This window comes from Stomoxys calcitrans, chromosome 3 (assembly GCF_963082655.1).
Source record: "Stomoxys calcitrans chromosome 3, idStoCalc2.1, whole genome shotgun sequence".
NCBI lineage: Eukaryota > Metazoa > Arthropoda > Insecta > Diptera > Muscidae > Stomoxys > Stomoxys calcitrans.
Window position 1 is genome coordinate 40,324,257 of NC_081554.1, and position 19,539 is coordinate 40,343,795.

General features: G+C 37.0%; 2 protein-coding genes across 4 annotated transcripts in view; both read left to right on the forward strand.

The window, feature by feature from the left end:
* The first annotated feature begins 1,604 nt into the window (after window positions 1-1,604).
* The window catches only part of LOC106085988 (guanine nucleotide exchange factor MSS4 homolog), a 96,005-nt gene continuing 78,070 nt past the window's right edge, over window positions 1,605-19,539 (forward strand). Inside the window, exons 1-3 of one of the 3 annotated variants that reach the window (XR_009397516.1) lie at window positions 1,605-1,787; window positions 1,844-2,122; window positions 2,291-2,587. Coding sequence is in view for 2 of the 3 variants with exons in the window: in XM_013250478.2 (XP_013105932.1) it covers window positions 1,668-1,787; window positions 1,844-2,098 (375 nt within the window). In the remaining variant the exon portion in view is untranslated. Of the gene's footprint in view, window positions 1,788-1,843; window positions 2,271-2,290; window positions 2,817-19,539 lie in introns of those variants that run through there. The other 2 variants (XM_013250478.2, XM_013250477.2) reach the window with 2 other exon arrangements.
* On the forward strand, window positions 4,166-9,957 carry LOC106085998 (regulator of G-protein signaling loco). The gene has a single exon (XM_013250493.2). The coding sequence runs from the start codon at window positions 5,213-5,215 to the stop codon at window positions 9,746-9,748; it is 4,536 nt and encodes a 1,511-aa protein (XP_013105947.2). The 5' UTR covers window positions 4,166-5,212; the 3' UTR covers window positions 9,749-9,957.

Genomic DNA, 19,539 nt, shown 5'->3' on the forward strand with positions numbered 1-19,539 from the left:
TGCGGTGGTTGTGGGTTTGATTCCCGCCAGAAGCCTTGGTCTATCGCTAATGTGGTATCACAATGGACTTAAAAAATTGTCAAAGTGAGTTTGTAAAGGACTGCCACTCTTACCTAACCTATCGTCTGAGACAGTAATAGATAGATTTGATTTGAACATACGCAGAATTCTTTACGGTTGTCTCCAAACTCCATTAACATTTGGAGTTACATTTTGCTGACCGAGAAAACCGATCCCGATAGCCCAATTATTCTCTCATCCTTCGTCTTGAAGAGAATATTTGACACGAGTATTAGAAGCCCTGATACTCCACTCTTATGTAGCTATCATTGTGCTTACACTAAGGTTCGGTCGGTTGACCGTGCCCTTCATGATGCGGTTGGCTACATCGAAAAGAATTTGGTCCTGCCAAGTTCATTTTAATGGCCTTCATGGACAAACAAGTGTTTTTTAATAACGAGAATTTGGAGTACCTTGGGTTTCTTGAAAGAGGATTTTCCATTCGCGCCGTTTTCCATGGAGTGGGCAATAGTTTGCCACTGCGCCATTATATCATGGGAACAAGGAGTACTTTCATCAAGCAGTTGGGTCAGTCGAGTGGAGTATACCGCTGCCATCTTCCGTGCAGTGTCAGATCGTACTTTCCTCGCCATGTTCCGAATCTATTATCACTCCACGGATCGATCGTACATCTAACAAAGCCTTCCACCTATCACAACGTGATCAATTTGGTTCCTCGTGTTTTGATCAGGTGACAGCCATGTTGCTTTGTGAAAATATTTAAGCTGAAATCTGGTGCCACTAACGAACATGTTTTTTGCCGCGGCAAAATCTATAAGCATCAACCCATTGCTGGACGTTATCTCGTGGAGGCTAAACTTTTCGACTGTTGGACCAAAAATGTCTTCCTTTCCCATCTTCGCATTAAAATCACCCAGTACGATTGGTCCGTTTTTACTATTCCTTTGTTTCTTTTAGTATCCCGGGTGCGGGTTATTGGCCCAGCTCCTCAACCGCATGGGTTTTGTGTGATTGCACATGTATGCCTCGTTGTGGCGAGACGCTTGCTCCAAAATCCGACGCTCGCCTCCATGCGCCCCTAACCAGGAAACAGACGCTGATGTTGGCCATTGGTTATTTGAAGGCGCCAATAACTCGTCTTGTCATCTCGACTATCATTAGTACTCAGTATTTAATTAAGAGCCAGGGCCATCTGACTCCTCACTGAGACTCTCCTCTCCGAAAATCGCTAATTGCCCGCGGCCGCATTTGCAGCTACTCCGCATAAAAACGGAGCTTTCTACCATCCGCAACCTGTGGACGCGCCTGTTAGCTTTCAGCTAAGCTTCCCGTGGTAACGATGTACACCACACAAGTCGGTGTTCAAAGTTGCAGCCTGTGTGGTGCTCATAGTTACCCCGTGTCGGCCGGAATTTTAACTTATACTTCCCTTAAATCCAGAAAGATGTGCGAATAACAAACTTTTTTCGATTTTCTTTTCAAATGTGACGTTCTTGTAACTTGTGGCTTGACATATAACGTACGTCATACGTCACATTTTAAGTGCAGAACATTCGTTATCAATCTCGTTTGCTTAGCGGGGAAGAAGTTGTTCACAACTTGCATTGTTACTATTTACAATTAAAAAGTATATATTTTATGCCACCATGTCGGATTCTTGTTTAAAGGACGAAGTGTTAAATAATAAAAACAAGCAAGATGTTCACTGCCAATTTTGCCATTCGCTGGTACTAAAAGCACAACAAGGGATCTATGAGGTGAAACAGGTGGGTGAAGATAACAAAATTATAAATATAACTCCCTAAGTTCCACATATTTTTAGTTTGACCTGCCATTGATTCATCAGAAAAATACCAAAGACATTAACACAATTGAAACAGAATCCCTGGAAGATTTTTGGGTCATCGACGATATGTTTACCTTTGAAAACATTGGCTTTTCGAATACAGTGGATAAACGAAAGTTTCTCATCTGTGCAGATTGTGAGATGGGACCGGTTGGTTATCACGATATTGAGACAAAAAAGTGTTTTGTTGCCTTAAAAAGGGTGCATCATGGCAATGAAAAACCCCAGTGATTTAACCAGAGGGAACATCTTAAGGTATCGATATGTAAAAGTAGTTTTCTAGTGTAAAAATTGTACTGTGTAGTAATGCCCCTTGTTTTTTCCCCCAAAATCCGACATTAATGTGAAGAGACTTGATTCAGACGTCTGCATTTAATAAAATATGAAAAAAATGGTTCTTTAATGTAACTATATTTATTGTAGGCTCAAGACATTCGCATACGAATTATGAAGAGAACAAATTGGATGAATGGTCAAAATTAGAGTTACATATATCTAAGCAAAGTACGATTCTGTATGGACTGCACTTATTATAGTTCTACAATAACTTTATGTGCGAGGCCTAAAAAGTCAAATTGAAAAATATGTGTACGAAACATATCTAGATAAGGACTAGTTACAGACATAACGTCATAGCCAATTTTTAATGAGAACAGGTGAGGCGTACCTTTTAGAGTGCCAAGAATTCAAACCGAAAGCCAAGTTTATATGTTTTAAAAGGTAAGTTTTTATATAGGTATAAATTTATGTATGAATATGTTTTCATAATAAGCGTGAATGCGGAAATTCCCACTTCTACCAGAGCTGCCTACCTTCAGCTTCCATACGATGTACATGTTATTTTTCAACGGAATGTTTGCATTGTCCTGATTAAGGTTCACTTTTCATACTGCTCACTGCTTCACTTTCGAGTTTAGTTTAAAGCTGTAAGAGTTTATATATTCTTATCGGAAAAACAAATTTTAAATTTAAAGTATGACCATATTCATTCATGATTTTTCTTTTTAATTTGTGATTTCCGCTGTGAAAAGTAAACATGAAACCAACGTTTAGGGTTTATATGGAAACTATAAGAGTTTATGATTAAATTTTTATCATAGTTATAAGGGACCCCCTCTTTATAGTCGAGTCCTTTATGGTGGGAAGATTTTACATGGCTTCCACGCATGGCATAAAACCTCATAAATGTTGCCAGCATTGCCCAGGGGGAAACCACCGCTGAAAATTTATTTCTGATGTTCTCGCCAGGATTCGAATCCAAGCGTTCAGCGTCATAGGCGGACATGCTAACCTCTGAAGTATTTATGTAAAATGTCAAACCCCTTAATTTTCTCATTCCAAACTAACTTTCATGCCTTCGACAAACAGTGTATAAAGGTTGGTACTATGTTCGCAGTGAAATCCTTTATTTAATAGAAAATCTTGAATGAAAATCTTAATTATTTATAAGAATTGTTTTTTCTGTAAGGACTTGGTACAACAGCCATTGCAATAGGGTGCTGTTTTTTAGTATATATAGCCTTGAAAGCAAAGTATATTTTAATGGCCGAATCATCAGTTTTCCCTTAATAACATCAGCTGACGTCAGCTTTGAATAAGGATTTACTCATGGTACAACTAAGACGTAGTGTTATTAGCACAACAACAAAAATCTACCCCCAACGAATCTACCTTGAGTGGCAAATGCTGTAAATTGAAATGTCAAAGTGGGCGATCGCGCATTCCGTAATCACGCGGATCTCCGCCTGAAGGACCGTGTTATGGTCAGGCCGTCTAAAACAGATCTCAGTCCCTGGGTTCGCAATGTAAACCCCCAGGGCCACTCTGTCCTCAAGCTTTGATTCATCCATGTAACATGACATTCCAGATGGCAATACTAGGTTTTCGTCAAACCAAACGGTGCCGATGGCAGCAGTGCCAGTGCGGTGTATTATAGTTAAGAATATCATTGATACATAATCAATGAAAAATGGCGCGAACTAGTGTACCTTCTAGCCAGAATGAGGTCCAAGCAGCATTGACCCGACTAAAGAACAATAAGGCAGCAGGAGCCGACGGGTTACCCGCTGAACTATTTAAGATCGGAGGCGACACGCTGATAAGGCGTATGCATCAGCTTATCTGCGCAATCTGGCTAGAAGAACGCCTACCCGATATTTCTTTGTTATCTTATCTTTTTGTTTCTTACTCTTTTTATTTTTTTGTAAGAAGGAATTGAGCTACACTATAATCGAAAAAATAACAATGCCATTTTGAAAAGTGATGTTCATGTATTTTTTCATTCGTATCATTCTATGGGTTGGTATTCTATTCTGTTTCGGGATAGTCGCGGAAATCTTTAATTGTTCCGCGAGCGGAATTTGACAGTTATGGTGTGTTTGTATTTTCATATCAAAAGACGTTTTTTTATCTTCACTTATGGTTTAATTATTTTTTTCTTTCGCATGTAAATAAAATAACAAGAAGATAAAACGAACTAATAAACCATATTTTTTTTTTCCCCCATTTTCCTCACTATAAACAGTGTACTACTTTTTCACCTAATTTGCTCTAGCGTTTCGCCAACGTTTTTTTTATATGTAGTTTGACAGCATTCCGTCTGAAAAGCTGAACAGAGTACAGAGCTTATGTGTGCAACTTTAACAATAGCAAAATTTGACTTGTCATTAGACAAAAACATGTAGTGCGACGGCACCTTTACTTTTTCATAATGCACAAGCTTGCTGGTGTGTTTGATCGTTCATACAGATCATTGTACTTATGCAAATAGTACTGAAAGTAGAGAACTTTACACAATTTTCATCTCGGCTTTAACACCATAGAAGATATTCGAAGATTTTCCAACACATCTAGCCGATATTAAGTGAAGGCTAAAACAAAAATTAGAGGCGTTGGCAAATATTTTTCTCCACATCGGCCTTTTACAATTTATAATTTAAATGTAATTATTTTATTTTGTGCTTTTTGTTTGCTTTTGGTTTCCATCAACTATTTCATGAAGAGAAACTGCAGTAATTAAAGTGATCTGAGATGTTTGCTAAAACGAAAAATTGCATTCAGTGAAAAAATGACCTTCCTCCCCTCACTGCAACTGGATTAGCAACATACCTTTGAGGTGCACAAAAAATACCTGTGCGTGTGCGCAGCTTATGGAAGAAAACTGAAAATTGTGTATTGAACGAAAACAATTTTCCACCGTATATTGGTATCATGGCTACGCAGCGTTTATAGAGGAGACGGTAGAAAACAGACGCAGTCATTATTTTGTCTAGTTAAAATTCGAAAATTTAGCAGAAGGTGAATACACCAACGTCTTGCAAAACAAACCGACTGCGAGAGAAAAAAATGCATCACCATCATCCCACTACAACGGGAGCCTCAGCTTCGTCTAGTTTGCAGCAAGCCACTCAACCGCCAACACAGCGTAGACGAAAAAAACGTCCGAATTATGGTACACGTACCGTTGAGGTGCGACGAGGTTACAGTGGATTTGGTTTTACAATATCGGGACAGCAACCATGTCGCCTCTCTTGTATCATACCAAACTCTCCTGCCGATCAAGCCGGTCTAAGGGCGGGCGATTTTCTAATATCCGTCAATGGTTTAAATGTTTCCAAGCTACCCCACGAAACAGTGGTACAATTAATTGGCAACTCATTCGGCAGCATTCGTATGCAAATTGCAGAACACTACTACTCAGATAGTACCGATGAAGAGAATGCAGCTGGTGGCATTCCAACTTTACCAAATATGGGTCCTTCCAGGCCGCGCTATATTTATCATAAAACCAAACAGCAGCGTCTACGTCAATTGCCGCAGAAAAAGTATCTAGACAGTATAACGAGCCCTCTTCCAAGATCGACAGCACCACAGCCAACCAAGAAGGTAGTTCAACCTTTGTTGAAACCCTCTGTTGCAACGGAAAAGCCAGTGGAGGCCCAAAAATGTCCCCAGCAAGAAACCAACTCTTCGGAAACGGCCCTATTATATTCCCAGCATGCTTCGGCCCTAGCAAATGTAAGGGCCATGATAGTGGCCAGAAATAATGTGAGCGCCTCCTTGGAATATAGAGCTGTTGTGGGGTATTTGGGAACTATTGAAATGCCCAAACAAATCGCAAATAGCAGCAAATTACAAACTGTGCGTTCGTGCATTCGAAAATTAAGGCAAGAAAAGCGGCAGCCTTCAATGGTATTGATGATTATTTTACCCGACTGCCTTAAATTGCAGTCCAATAATGGCAAAATCTTGGCCACATATCCTTCGTCAAGGCTGAACTACGTGAGTTCGTCTTCCGAAAGCGAAAATCGATTTTTTGGCTTAGTAACTAGCGCAGTATATAGTCCACACTTGGATGAATGTGACGAGGATGATGAGGAGGAAGGCGATGACAACAACAACGAACAACGTGAAGTTTTAAGAAGGCCTCCGCCTGTGGCCGCAGCTTGCAGCACTGACAACAATGTCATTATTTCGAATTCTTGCCATGTTTTTGTGGTGGACACGAAACTTTGTGAACATCAGCAACATTTAGCTAAAGCCCAAGAATTTTGCATAGAATGTACCAAAGATCCCATATCTAATTTCTGCCTCGAATTTCCCAATAATTCTGAATACGTTGTTAATTTGATACGTAGTATGTACACCATGCGCATTATGCCTCCCATTACACAGCGATCCATATCCGACGATCCTGCTTTGCATGCAGGCCGCAATAATGGTTCTGCCGCCCATTCGCCACAGCCTAGTAATCACAGCGAAATATCTACAACAACATCTAATTCCGATTCTGGAATTGGCTATAACAACGACTGTTCCAACGTTACTGACCGCATAGTTTTAGTCGACTTTCCCGTTCAACAAAATGCTTGTGGCTTGCGCATTGGTCAAGCTGGTGGTGTTGCTTCCAATGTCAACCGTCCTCAGAACATATGCCAACAGAATATTTCTGAGGAGGCACCTTCAAGCAGCACTAAACGACTGTTGCCGCGTTCCATGCCTGAGCCAAAAGTGGTGGCTTATCCTATCAATGGTTCTGGCCGTTCCTTGATGGTCTCAAGATCTTGTGATGATGTTCTGAACTTAATCGAACAAGAAGCAGCAGTAGCTGGCAGCGATTTGAACGATCTTCCTTTGGCTACTGTCTCTCAGCAGTGTTATGCTTCTGTCGATGATATTTCCCTGCATGCAGCTTCCATGGAAAACGATAGTAGTCACAAGTCGCCAAAGCAAACATTGCAGTTTGATACTAAAGTTGTGGAATCGGAAATGGATACCAATCATAACACAGAACAGGGAAAATCTTTGAAATTGACCATAGAGGCTTGGAATAGCTTGCAAAATATAAGCAGCCAGGAAGTAAGTGATGCGTTGGGTGTGCCCCCAAGTAAATTAGCCAGCACTCCCGATTTATCGAGACCTGAGTTGAATTCTAACTTATCGCCCTTCGATAGAGGTTGGATACAAACGTCTTTGAGAACCCCTAGATCTGATAAGCATACAATGAACTTATCGTCGAACGGCGCCGAAGACAAGCAATTGCAGCCACAAACGATAGCACAGTGTAAAAGCCCCGGCATAAGCAGGTCTGCGTCCATGACCAACAGCGAGAGAAGTTCTTTTATAAAAAAGAAATCGAATGCAGAAAAAACGAAGAATCAAAAGAAAGGCCCCACAGCTTGGGGTACATCAATAGAAACACTGCTGGCAGATCCTGCAGGCTTGAAAACCTTTGCTGAATTTCTAAAATTGGAGTACGCTGCAGAAAACATTTATTTTTGGACAGCTTGTGAAAGATTTCGCAATTTAGAAACCGAGGCGGAGAGACAGACTGAAGCTTTGAATATTTACAAAAAACACTTGGCTAATGGTTCCCTGGAGCCCGTTAATGTGGACTCACAAGCACGCAGTTTAGTGGAAAAACATCTTGCCACTGCAGAACGCGAACTCTTTCATCCGGCCCAAAAGCAAATATTTAATTTAATGAAATTCGACAGCTATCAACGATTTCTGCGTTCCGATCTATACAAGCAGTGCCTGCAGGCCGAGAAAAAGGGAAAGTCACTGCCATTTACCGGTGATAATTTGGATGATCTGCTAAAGACGACAAATTTTTCAGAAAGTGCCTCATTAAAGTTAAAGAAATCGGCAAGCAACGCCGAAGAGGGCCGCCCACGTAGAAGTCTGCTGCCTTGGCATAGGAAAACGAGAAGTAAATCACGTGATCAGATGGCTCAGGAGACAACGAAAGACGTTCCCTCAGTTACAAGTACAAAGACACAAGGCGTTGGAGGAGGAGGAGGAGGAGGAGGTGGGCCAGGCGGAGTTGGTGTTGCTAGCCTAAACATGTTGAAACCTGGTAATGCCATGCATGGCTCAGCCTCCTCATTGACTTCATTCGAAGCTTTAACCTTTGGCAATAACATAACTGCAAATGACTTGAACTACTCCTTGTGTCGCATCAAGTTCCCAGATGGTGCTACCACAATGGTACAATTAAGGACTCAAGAGACTGTTGCTGAGCTGGTGGAGCGTTTGATGGAGAAACGCAGTATTCGCTATGCATTTTTTGATGTCTCCATTAAAGGTCCCCCGTCCAAGTCGGTTGATTTGAAGACATCCGCTAAGGAATTGTCGGGAAAAGAAGTGGAAATAGAGCAAAGAGTGGCCTTCAAATTAGATCTGCCCACACCCAAGGTAATTTCCGTAAAGAGCAAACCCAGGAAGCAGCTATATGAAGTTGTCAGACCCATATTGCAGAGATACCACATAAATCCCGAACTAGTTGATGTACTTATGCGAGATACTCAACTCAAAGTTGATTTAACCCAGCTGGTAACGGCTGTAAACGATCAGCGTCTACAAGTTGTTTATAAAAAGTCGCTATACCCTCCGCTGGCAACGGGACATGCTGTGCCTCATCGAAGGGCCCCTTCGCCAAAAAACTCCCTAGCTGAGGGTCTGCACACTGCACAGAACACTTTAGACGAAATCACCAATAAAGTTTTCAGCGACTTGATGCAAGTCAAACAAAACCAAGAGGAGGCGGTTGCCAAAAAAAACTTTGATCAGAGGTCTGCAAAATCGGAAGACTGCCCTTCGGAATCATCTTCTTTGTTTAAAATACGCCGCAGCAAAAGAGATTCCACAAATGCTTTGTGCCGAAATACTAAAACCAAGATAGCCACACAACAACATGTTGTGGAACCTATGGATGGTAAGAATAAAATAAAAACGGGCTTAAAATTGCCAATCCCAAATAAATTTGTGGAAAGGCAAGATGATTTATTGGAAGATTTGAAGCGTGCTCAATTGGCTCGACTGGAAGATCAAAGAGGCACCGAAATTAATTTCGAGTTACCCGAATTTCTGAAGAACACCGAGAATGTAAATTCGGTTACAACAGATGCAGTAGCATCTTCCATCACGTTAGAAAACTCGGGCGGCCATGAAGAAAACACTCAAGGGGAAAATCATATTTTAACAACACCCTCCATGGAAAGGCCACCACAACCTGCACCACGTCTCTCTATAACGAACAAAAATAAGCATAACAATTCCATATCACCCATGAAAGTAGACGATGAAAACCACGAGCAAATGGTTTCTTTGCAAAATTGTGCGGACTCCTCTACCCCTTCCAAGGGTCCACCACCTCTGCCACCTAAGCCTAAAGTTTTACCCATAAAACCATCTAACTGGGGAGTAAATATAGCGAGTTTGAGCAAACTATCGCCCACCGTCTCTATTGCACCGTCCACCACCACAATTGCTTCGCCTCAATTAACCAACGCAAATGTTGTTGCTGTGCCACCTTCCAACAATTCCAGTCCAAATGCACGATGTGCTTATTTGGACCAACCAAGTAGTAGCTTTGTTTAAATATATATGTATGTTTTCCTTTTTTTTACAATTTATTGTAATAAATTAACTTTTTTAATTTGTATATATTTATTAATGTATTTATCCCACATACTCATTTTTTGATCTACATATGACTATTTTATTTAAACATATTTACATGAACATGTAAAAATATACATATATATATTTTTTTAATTAAGACAATGGGGAAATTTTTAATAAAGTTGATAAATGTATGTCAATCTAACAATAAAAACAAAAATCGGCAATATTTACTGGTTATACAGACGATCATTGAGTTGGGCAATGAACTAATTCCTGAAAGCAAAGCCACTTCTCTTTAATATTTTTCTAAATTTAAAATAGTTTTGCGCCAAGAACAAATTAGAAACAATGCGAAGATAAAATTCAACAACATCTTACAGAAATGTGTTGTAATCTTTTACCAGACAAAATTTAAAAATGACTTTCGCTAATGACAATATTTCAATATTACATTTTCTAATGGCAAAATTTCACTGAAATTTTCTCTAAAGACAGAATTTCAATAAAAACTAAAATAAAATGTTGTCCTTAGAACGTTTTCAATAATTTTTTTTTTCGAAATTTTCTATAAAGACGAAATGTCAATGAAATTTTCAAAATTTTTTTTCTAAAGACAGAATTCCAGCAAATTTTCAAAAAAAATGAAAAAATTTAATTTAAATATTTCAATGACATTTCATTGAGATTTAGTCTTTAGAGAAAATTTCATAGAAATTTTGTCTTTAGAGAAAATTCATAGCAATTTTGTCTTTGGAGAAAATTTCATAGAAATTTTGTCTTTAGAGAAAATTTCATAGAAATTTTGCCTTTAGAGAAAATTTCATAGAAATTTTGTCTTTAGAGAAAATTTCATAGAAATTTTGTCTTTAGAGAAAATTTCATAGAAATTTTGTCTTTAGAGAAAATTTCATAGAAATTTTGTCTTTAGAGAAAATTTCATAGAAATTTTGTCTTTAGAGAAAATTTCATAGAAATTTTGTCTTTAGAGAAAATTTCATAGAAATTTTGTCTTTAGAGAAAATTTCATAGAAATTTTGTCTTTAGAGAAAATTTCATTGAAATTTTGTCTTTAGAGAAAATTTCATTGAAATTTTGTCTTTAGAGAAAATTTCATAGAAATTTTGTCTTTAGAGAAAATTTCATAGAAATTTTGTCTTTAGAGAAAATTTCATAGAAATTTTGTCTTTAGAGAAAATTTCATAGAAATTTTGTCTTTAGAGAAAATTTCATAGAAATTTTGTCTTTAGAGAAAATTTCATAGAAATTTTGTCTTTAGAGAAAATTTCATAGAAATTTTGTCTTTAGAGAAAATTTCATAGAAATTTTGTCTTTAGAGAAAATTTCATAGAAATTTTGTCTTTAGAGAAAATTTCATAGAAATTTTGTCTTTAGAGAAAATTTCATAGAAATTTTGTCTTTAGAGAAAATTTCATAGAAATTTTGTCTTTAGAGAAAATTTCATAGAAATTTTGTCTTTAGAGAAAATTTCATTGAAATTTTGTCTTTAGAGAAAATTTCATAGAAATTTTGTCTTTAGAGAAAATTTCATAGAAATTTTGTCTTTAGAGAAAATTTCATAGAAATTTTGTCTTTAGAGAAAATTTCATAGAAATTTTGTCTTTAGAGAAAATTTCATAGAAATTTTGTCTTTAGAGAAAATTTCATAGAAATTTTGTCTTTAGAGAAAATTTCATAGAAATTTTGTCTTTAGAGAAAATTTCATAGAAATTTTGTCTTTAGAGAAAATTTCAAAGAAATTTTGTCTTTAGAGAAAATTTCATAGAAATTTTGTCTTTAGAGAAAATTTCATAGAAATTTTGTCTTTAGAGAAAATTTCATAGAAATTTTGTCTTTAGAGAAAATTTCATAGAAATTTTGTCTTTAGAGAAAATTTCATGGAAATTTTGTCTTTAGAGAAAATTTCATAGAAATTTTGTCTTTAGAGAAAATTTCATAGAAATTTTGCCTTTAGAGAAAATTTCATAGAAATTTTGTCTTTAGAGAAAATTTCATAGAAATTTTGTCTTTAGAGAAAATTTCATAGAAATTTTGTCTTTAGAGAAAATTTCATAGAAATTTTGTCTTTAGAGAAAATTTCATAGAAATTTTGTCTTTAGAGAAAATTTCATAGAAATTTTGTCTTTAGAGAAAATTTCATAGAAATTTTGTCTTTAGAGAAAATTTCATAGAAATTTTGTCTTTAGAGAAAATTTCATAGAAATTTTGTCTTTAGAGAAAATTTCATAGAAATTTTGTCTTTAGAGAAAATTTCATAGAAATTTTGTCTTTAGAGAAAATTTCATAGAAATTTTGTCTTTAGAGAAAATTTCATAGAAATTTTGTCTTTAGAGAAAATTTCATAGAAATTTTGTCTTTAGAGAAAATTTCATAGAAATTTTGTCTTTAGAGAAAATTTCATAGAAATTTTGTCTTTAGAGAAAATTTCATAGAAATTTTGTCTTTAGAGAAAATTTCATAGAAATTTTGTCTTTAGAGAAAATTTCACAGAAATTTTGTCTTTAGAGAAAATTTCATAGAAATTTTGTCTTTAGAGAAAATTTCATAACAATTTTGTCTTTAGAGAAAATTTCATTGAAATTTTGTCTTTAGAGAAAATTTCATAGAAATTTTGTCTTTAGAGAAAATTTCATAGAAATTTTGTCTTTAGAGAAAATTTCATAGAAATTTTGTCTTTAGAGAAAATTTCATAGAAATTTTGTCTTTAGAGAAAATTTCATAGAAATTTTGTCTTTAGAGAAAATTTCATAGAAATTTTGTCTTTAGAGAAAATTTCATAGAAATTTTGTCTTTAGAGAAAATTTCATAGAAATTTTGTCTTTAGAGAAAATTTCATAGAAATTTTGTCTTTAGAGAAAATTTCATAGAAATTTTGTCTTTAGAGAAAATTTCATAGAAATTTTGTCTTTAGAGAAAATTTTATAGAAATTTTGTCTTTAGAGAAAATTTCATAGAAATTTTGTCTTTAGAGAAAATTTCATAGAAATTTTGTCTTTAGAGAAAATTTCATAGAAATTTTGTCTTTAGAGAAAATTTCATAGAAATTTTGTCTTTAGAGAAAATGAAATTTCTCTCAAGACAAAATTTTAATGAAATTTTGTCTTTAGGGAAAATTTCATACAAGGCGTAATTTTTATCCGAATGAATTGAAATATTACACAATGACTTCTACAATCTTCAGCATTCATTTATGGTCCGAATCGGACTATAACTTGATATAGCTCCAATAGCATAACAGTTCTTATTTAATATTCTTTGTTTGCCTAAAAAGAGATACCGCGCATAGAACTCGACAAATGCGATCCATGGTGGAGGGTATATAAAATTCAGCCGGCCGAATTTAGCACGCTCTTACTTATTTTATATTAATTTCGTCTAAGATCCCATAAAGTACGAGGGTTGCCTCTTATATTTCGGGATTATAGAACACAAAAACAAATATTAATCATCAAAAATCGCTTTTTAGTTTTTCAAAATATTCTCTATTAAGATCTAAACACTTTTGAATGCGTTTGAACCAATTGTCGAAGCACTTTGGCCACTCTGATTGAGGTATCTCCAAAACATCTATTCCGATCGCATCAACCGCTTCTTCAGGTGTCGAAAAACGTTTATCTCTCATTTTATTTTTTACGTACGGGAAAAAAGGAAGTCATTCGGTGTCAAGTCAGGACTATACGGCGGATCACTCATCAAATCGATGTTTTGAGGGTTCAAAAATGCAGTTGTTTCGTATTTTAACCGACCATAAGCCTTTTTTTTTGAGCGCTTGGCAAATTGTGTGAGATCAAACGCGAACAAATTTTTTTGACGGTCAAATGTTCATGCAATTTTGAATGTATGCTGGTCCCAATAATGCTTAAGGTTGTCTTAATCTCACGATAGGTCACATGACGATCTTGCAGTATCATTTGGCGTACAGCATCAACGGTTTTTGGAACAACAACTGATTTTGGACGACCTTCACGAAATTTGTCTTGGAGTGAACTACGACCTCGGTTAAATTTAACATACCATCGATAAACACTGGTCCTTGATGGAGCTTCATCGCCAAAAAAATTTAATTAAGTTTATCGGTGCACTGTTGTTGAGTTAATCCTCGTCGAAAGTTGTAAAAAATAATCGCACGAAAATGTTCACGATTTAATTCCTTTTTTTTGGGCGAGATGAGTCTTTTAAGTTACTGTAAACATGGCAGATAGCGCTCGCATGTCAAAACGTTATGTACTCAGAACCTCAAAAAGAACGATAGAGCACAGGCAACCCTCGTATAGATATTATTGATCGTCATGATTTAGCCATGTCCGTCCGTCTGTCTGTCGAAAGCACGTTAACTATCGATGAAGTAGGTTAGTTGGCATTGCAAATGGGCCAAATCGGTCTATATTTCGATAAAGCTGCCATATAAACCGATTTCCCGATTTGACTTCTTGAGGTTCTGGAGCGCGTAATTCTTATCCGATTTGGCTGAAATTTTGCACGTGATGTTTTGGTATCACTTCCAACAATTGTGTCAAGTACGGACGGTCTATAACCTGATATAGCTCCCATATAAACCGATCTCCCAATTTGACTTCTTAAGCCCTTACAAGCCTCAATTTTTATTCGATTTGGCTGAAATTTTACATGTGGTGTTCTATTATGACATCCTACAACTGTGGCAATACGGTCTATAATCTAATATAGCTCCCATATAAACCCATATTCCGATTTGACTTCTTGAGCCCTTACAAGCCGCAATTTTTTGTATGTAATGCTGGGTTAAGACTTCCAACAGCTGTTCTAAGTACGGTTCAAATGGGTCTATAACCTGATATAGCTCCCATATAAATCGATTTTCCGATTTGACTTCTGGAGCCCTTACAAGCTGCAATCTTTGTCTGATTTGTTGGTTTGACAGAAGTTTGGTATGTAGAATAAAATTATGTCCTTCAACTAAATTTATTTTGTATAAATTTTTAGAAGAATCCATGGTGGTGGGTTCCCAATATTCGGCCCGGACGAACTTAACACGCTTTTACTTGTTATGCATAATTTGGATTGCTGAAAATATTTAGAATTGCCATAAATGAGTGTTTGGCAACTTTCAAGCCCCATGGATCAGGCCCTGGACTCACTAGGGTCCCCAAATTTTGCATACCTATTGGGAAACACCTCAACATTGGTTATGTAAAGTTTCGTGTATGTATCACTATTCGTTCCGCAGCATGTGGTCCCTATTCCTATTCACATCTGCATGTCTTTTAATTTTCTCCAGCAGGATTTAAATATATGTAGCTGCCATATATTGGTCTGTCGATTTTAACCTCTGAGACCATAAAAACCTTACCTGATTACATCTCTTTCTTATATACAGTAGACTCCGCTTTACTGGAACTAAAAAAAATCCATATTTTGTTTCAGTTATCCGATATTTTCTCTAAAACGAAGTTCGGATTACTGAAATTTATTTCAGTAAAGCAGTACATTACCCCACAAAAAAACTCTTAACTTTTTCACATAAAATCCATATATTTTTTAAGTATTGATTTAAAAAAAAATTATAAATAAAAGTATTTTGTAAATGTAAAAAAAATGTTTACAAAAGAAATTAAAAGAACTCTGTCTGCAAATCAAATATTATGTCCTTTAAAATAATCTTTAATTTGACTTTGAGTCACTTTTTTTTTAATTTACATGGGCTATTTCATTTTCAAGCTCATTAAGCAAGTTGCGTGCTTCAAAATTATCTAAAAAAAAAATCTTTCAATTGGCATATTAACTTATACGCCTCTGGAACAGTTAGTTTCGGAAAAGCCTCATCCATTTCAATTTCTTCATTTTCTATAACAGCTTTACAACCAATTACTTGTTCAACTATTTCTTCTTCAGTCAAATCCTAGCAACACTCCAAATCCTTCTCTATTTCAATAAAGTTTTCTATTTCATTTTCTAATGTGCCAGAACATTCAAGATAAGCTTTCTATAGAAGCACTTGAATGACCTTATTATGCCTTGGTCCAATGGTTGAATAATTGACGTGGTGTTTGGAGGTAAATATTCAATTCTTATGTTTTTTAATGTAACGTCATCGGATGTTTTGTGACAGTCAGCATTGTCAATAAACAAAATAAAGTTTTTTTTTTACTGAAACTTTAAGTCAATTTCTTTGATAATTTCTGTCCATAAAATACTTGTCATCCAAGCTTTCTTATTAGCAGAATAATTTACAGGCAAGTTCTTTCCTTTAAAGCATCTAGGGTTTGAAGATTTACCAACACTGAAGACGTATTTATCACTTCCCGTGGAGTTTGTTATAAAAAGAAGTGTGATTCGGTCTTTCGAAATTTTGCTGCCTGATCCCTGATCGGACCTGTTTGGTAAAGTTCCACCTGTTAGAGCTTTATAGTCCGAGTAGTTTTTCAACAACTCGGGCAATATGTTCTTAATCCATTCACTTGCTACAACAGTATTCGCTGAGTTTTTTTTCTCCATGCAGCTTTTTAAAGTGAATGTTTTCTCTTTTTTTCCAACGCTCTAGCCACCCTATAGTTGGTACAAAATCTATATTCATAATATGAGCCAAGTCTTTCGCCTTTTGCATAATAATAGGCCCTGATATTTTTGCTTCCTTTGACCTCATATTTGTAAACCAGAGATGTAAAGCCTATTCCACTTGCTTATTTCAAACTCCTTTAATGCGATTCATAAGAATGTTCTTATTTTTTGTGGCAATGCTCAAAATTTATTTCTCATTTTTTAAAATTCTGCAAACCGTGGCTGCGCTACAATCAAACTGTTCGTAAATGATCTTTCTCGGCACTCCTGCTTTAATTTTCTCAATAATTTCAAGTTTCTTTTTCATAGTCAGACATGTGTATTTTGAAGAATTTCTCTATTTAAAATATACAATAATAATAAAATAAATAAATTTGTGGTAAATAATTAAACTTATTTCCTATTTCTACCTTTGTTACAGACATTTTATTTATTCCGTTTTTATATCTGCAGTAAGCTTTATGCCAAAAACATAGGACACACATACATTACGTCTGCTTCTGTTCGCATTTCAAAACCAACTAATATAACTTAACTTAACTTAATGTACAAACACACAATACAAAGGCATACACATTGTATACGTTTTGTTGTAAGATATTTATTCAGAATTTCTGTATATGTATTGTGTCAATTCATTTTTTTAACGGGCAAACATGCAAAATTTCTTCAGCCCAAAATTATGTATCGATTTCCAAAAAATTAAGATTTTATTTTTTTCACTAAAGCGAAGTAGGTTTCATGCAAAACGTAGATTTGGATGCACTTTTGTTTTTCAGTAATGCGATATTTTCAGTAAACAGATGTTTCACTAAAGCGAAGTGAATAAGACTAGATGAGGTAAAAATTAGTGCGGGGATTTGTGTCGTTTTCAGTAATCCGGTATTTTTCAGTAAAGCGTGTTACGCTAAAGCGGATTCGACTGTATACAAATTAATTTGTATTTGTCGGTTTGTTTGTTTGTTCTGTATAGACTCAAAAATAGCTGAACCGATTACCTTGAAATTTTCCCAAATTGTGTAGGTTGGTCTGGAAGTAAACATAGGCTATATAATTTTTGATATCGGGCGGAAGGCGGACCTTCCCCCTTACCCGAAATGTTCTACCCAAAAATAAAAGTGGACCGATCGGGACTATTTGGGATTCAAATGAAAGGTATTCAAGAGTAGAATACGAATTTCATAATAAAAGTTGGGTCCAAGTACCTGGGGGGGCCGCCCCAGCCCCAAAACCCCTTGAAATATATTTATTTAACGATGATGAGAATATGGGACTCAAATGGAAGGTATTCGGGAGTAGATTACGAATATGGTCGGGAAGACGGAATAGGCTTTATAATTTATTGATATCGGAAGGGGGCGGACACTTTGCCGTTTCCCCAAAATCACCACTCAAAAATGGACCAATAAGGACAATATGTCTATCAAATGAAAAGTATGTGGGAATAGATAACGAATCTCGCATACACATTCAAGTCGAAGTATAGGGGGTCAATGTTGTTTTCAATGCCACTCCCCTAAGTTGGTTCATGTTTGATATTGTGTCTCCACCTATGTACCGGTATCTGTTGGACGCGAAAGCCGGGCAATGACAAATGAAATGCTCCAACGTCTCATCATCTTCCCCGCATGCCCTACACATGCTATCACTTTCAGCACCGATTTAACATAAGTGAGCTCGTAGTCCTATGTGTCCCGTTATGATACCAATAGCTATACTGACCTTCTTTTTGCTTCCTTTCAGTAATAGCCTCGTCTTCTCACGATCTTGATCCCCCATAGGATTTTCGCCGTCCTGCCGACCGCATGCGCATTCGTCGCCCACTCCCTTAACTCGGACTGCGTCGACCCGAAAGGCTTCGAGTTAACCAAGTTTATTGACGGCAGTCCTCTGGCCTTCACCGCCAAATCGTCTGCCCTTTCATTTCCCCTTACAGCGTTATGGCCCGGCACCCAAACGATGCGGATTTTCCCATCCTCAGGGATGGCGTTAATCTCCTTCTTACACTGCAAGACTGTTCGTGACCTTATCGTCCTGGTTGTTATTGCCCTTATGGCAATTTTACTGTCGGTAAAGATGTTCACAATCGACGTGCTCGCGTTAGCACCAAACCACTTCACGCATTTCGTGATCGCCCGGATCTCCGCCTGCGGGACCATATTATGGTCAGGCAGTCTAAAACAAATGTCAGTCCCTGGGTTTTCAATGTAAACCCCCAGGCCCACTCTGTCCTCTAGCTTTGATCCATCCGTGCAACATGATCTTCCAGATGGCAATACCAGGGTTCCGTCAATCCAAGACTGTGCCGATGGTGGCAGTGCCTCGCACTCGACTTCAAGGTTCATCTCAGGTATCCGATCGGAAACCTCTTCCCCTCCTTCCAGGTTTCCTATCGTCGCCTCGATTATACCGCGATGGTATGAGCTGCTCCCATCCTCAATCCATTCTCCCATCGCCTTAAGTCTCATAACCGTAGTGGCTGCCTTACACTTAATCTGCACGTCAATGGGTCGGATATCTAGAATAGTCTCCAGTGCCCTAGTGGGCGTGGTCCTCATCGCTCCGCCTCTGCCAAGACAACATGTTCTCCGAACCTGTTGTATGGTCCTTATGTTGCACTTATTCTCCATAGCAGTCTACCAAACTACTGAGACGTAAGTAAGTATTGGTCTAATCACGCCTGTAGAGCCAGTGGACTATTCTAGGATTCAGGCCCCATTTCGAGCCTACGGCCGTCTACATAGTGCCCAACATCTATGAGCTTTCTCAGTACGCTCCTGAATGTGACACTTCCAATTCAGTTTCCTGTCCAAGATCACACCTAAGTATTTGACCTTGTCAGATATCGAAATCGTCTTATTGAGGAAACGTGTTGCGTTAAATTGGTCCACCTTCGTCTTCCTCGTGAACACACATATTTCAGTTTTCTGTGGGTTAACATTGAGACCTCTAGGTCTAGCCCAGTCATATGCCATATGCAAGACCCTTTCGGCCCTTCTGCATAGCTCGTTCGGATCCTTACCTCTTAGAAGTAATATAACATCACCTGCGTTGTAGACGGGTTCAAATCCCTCCTCAGTCAGCAATCGTAATAGGTCATTTATGGTGGTGTTGCGTTAAATTGGTCCACCTTCGTCTTCCTCGTGAACAGGCATATTTCAGTTTTCTCTGGGTTAACATTGAGACCTCTAGGTCTAGCCTAGTCATAT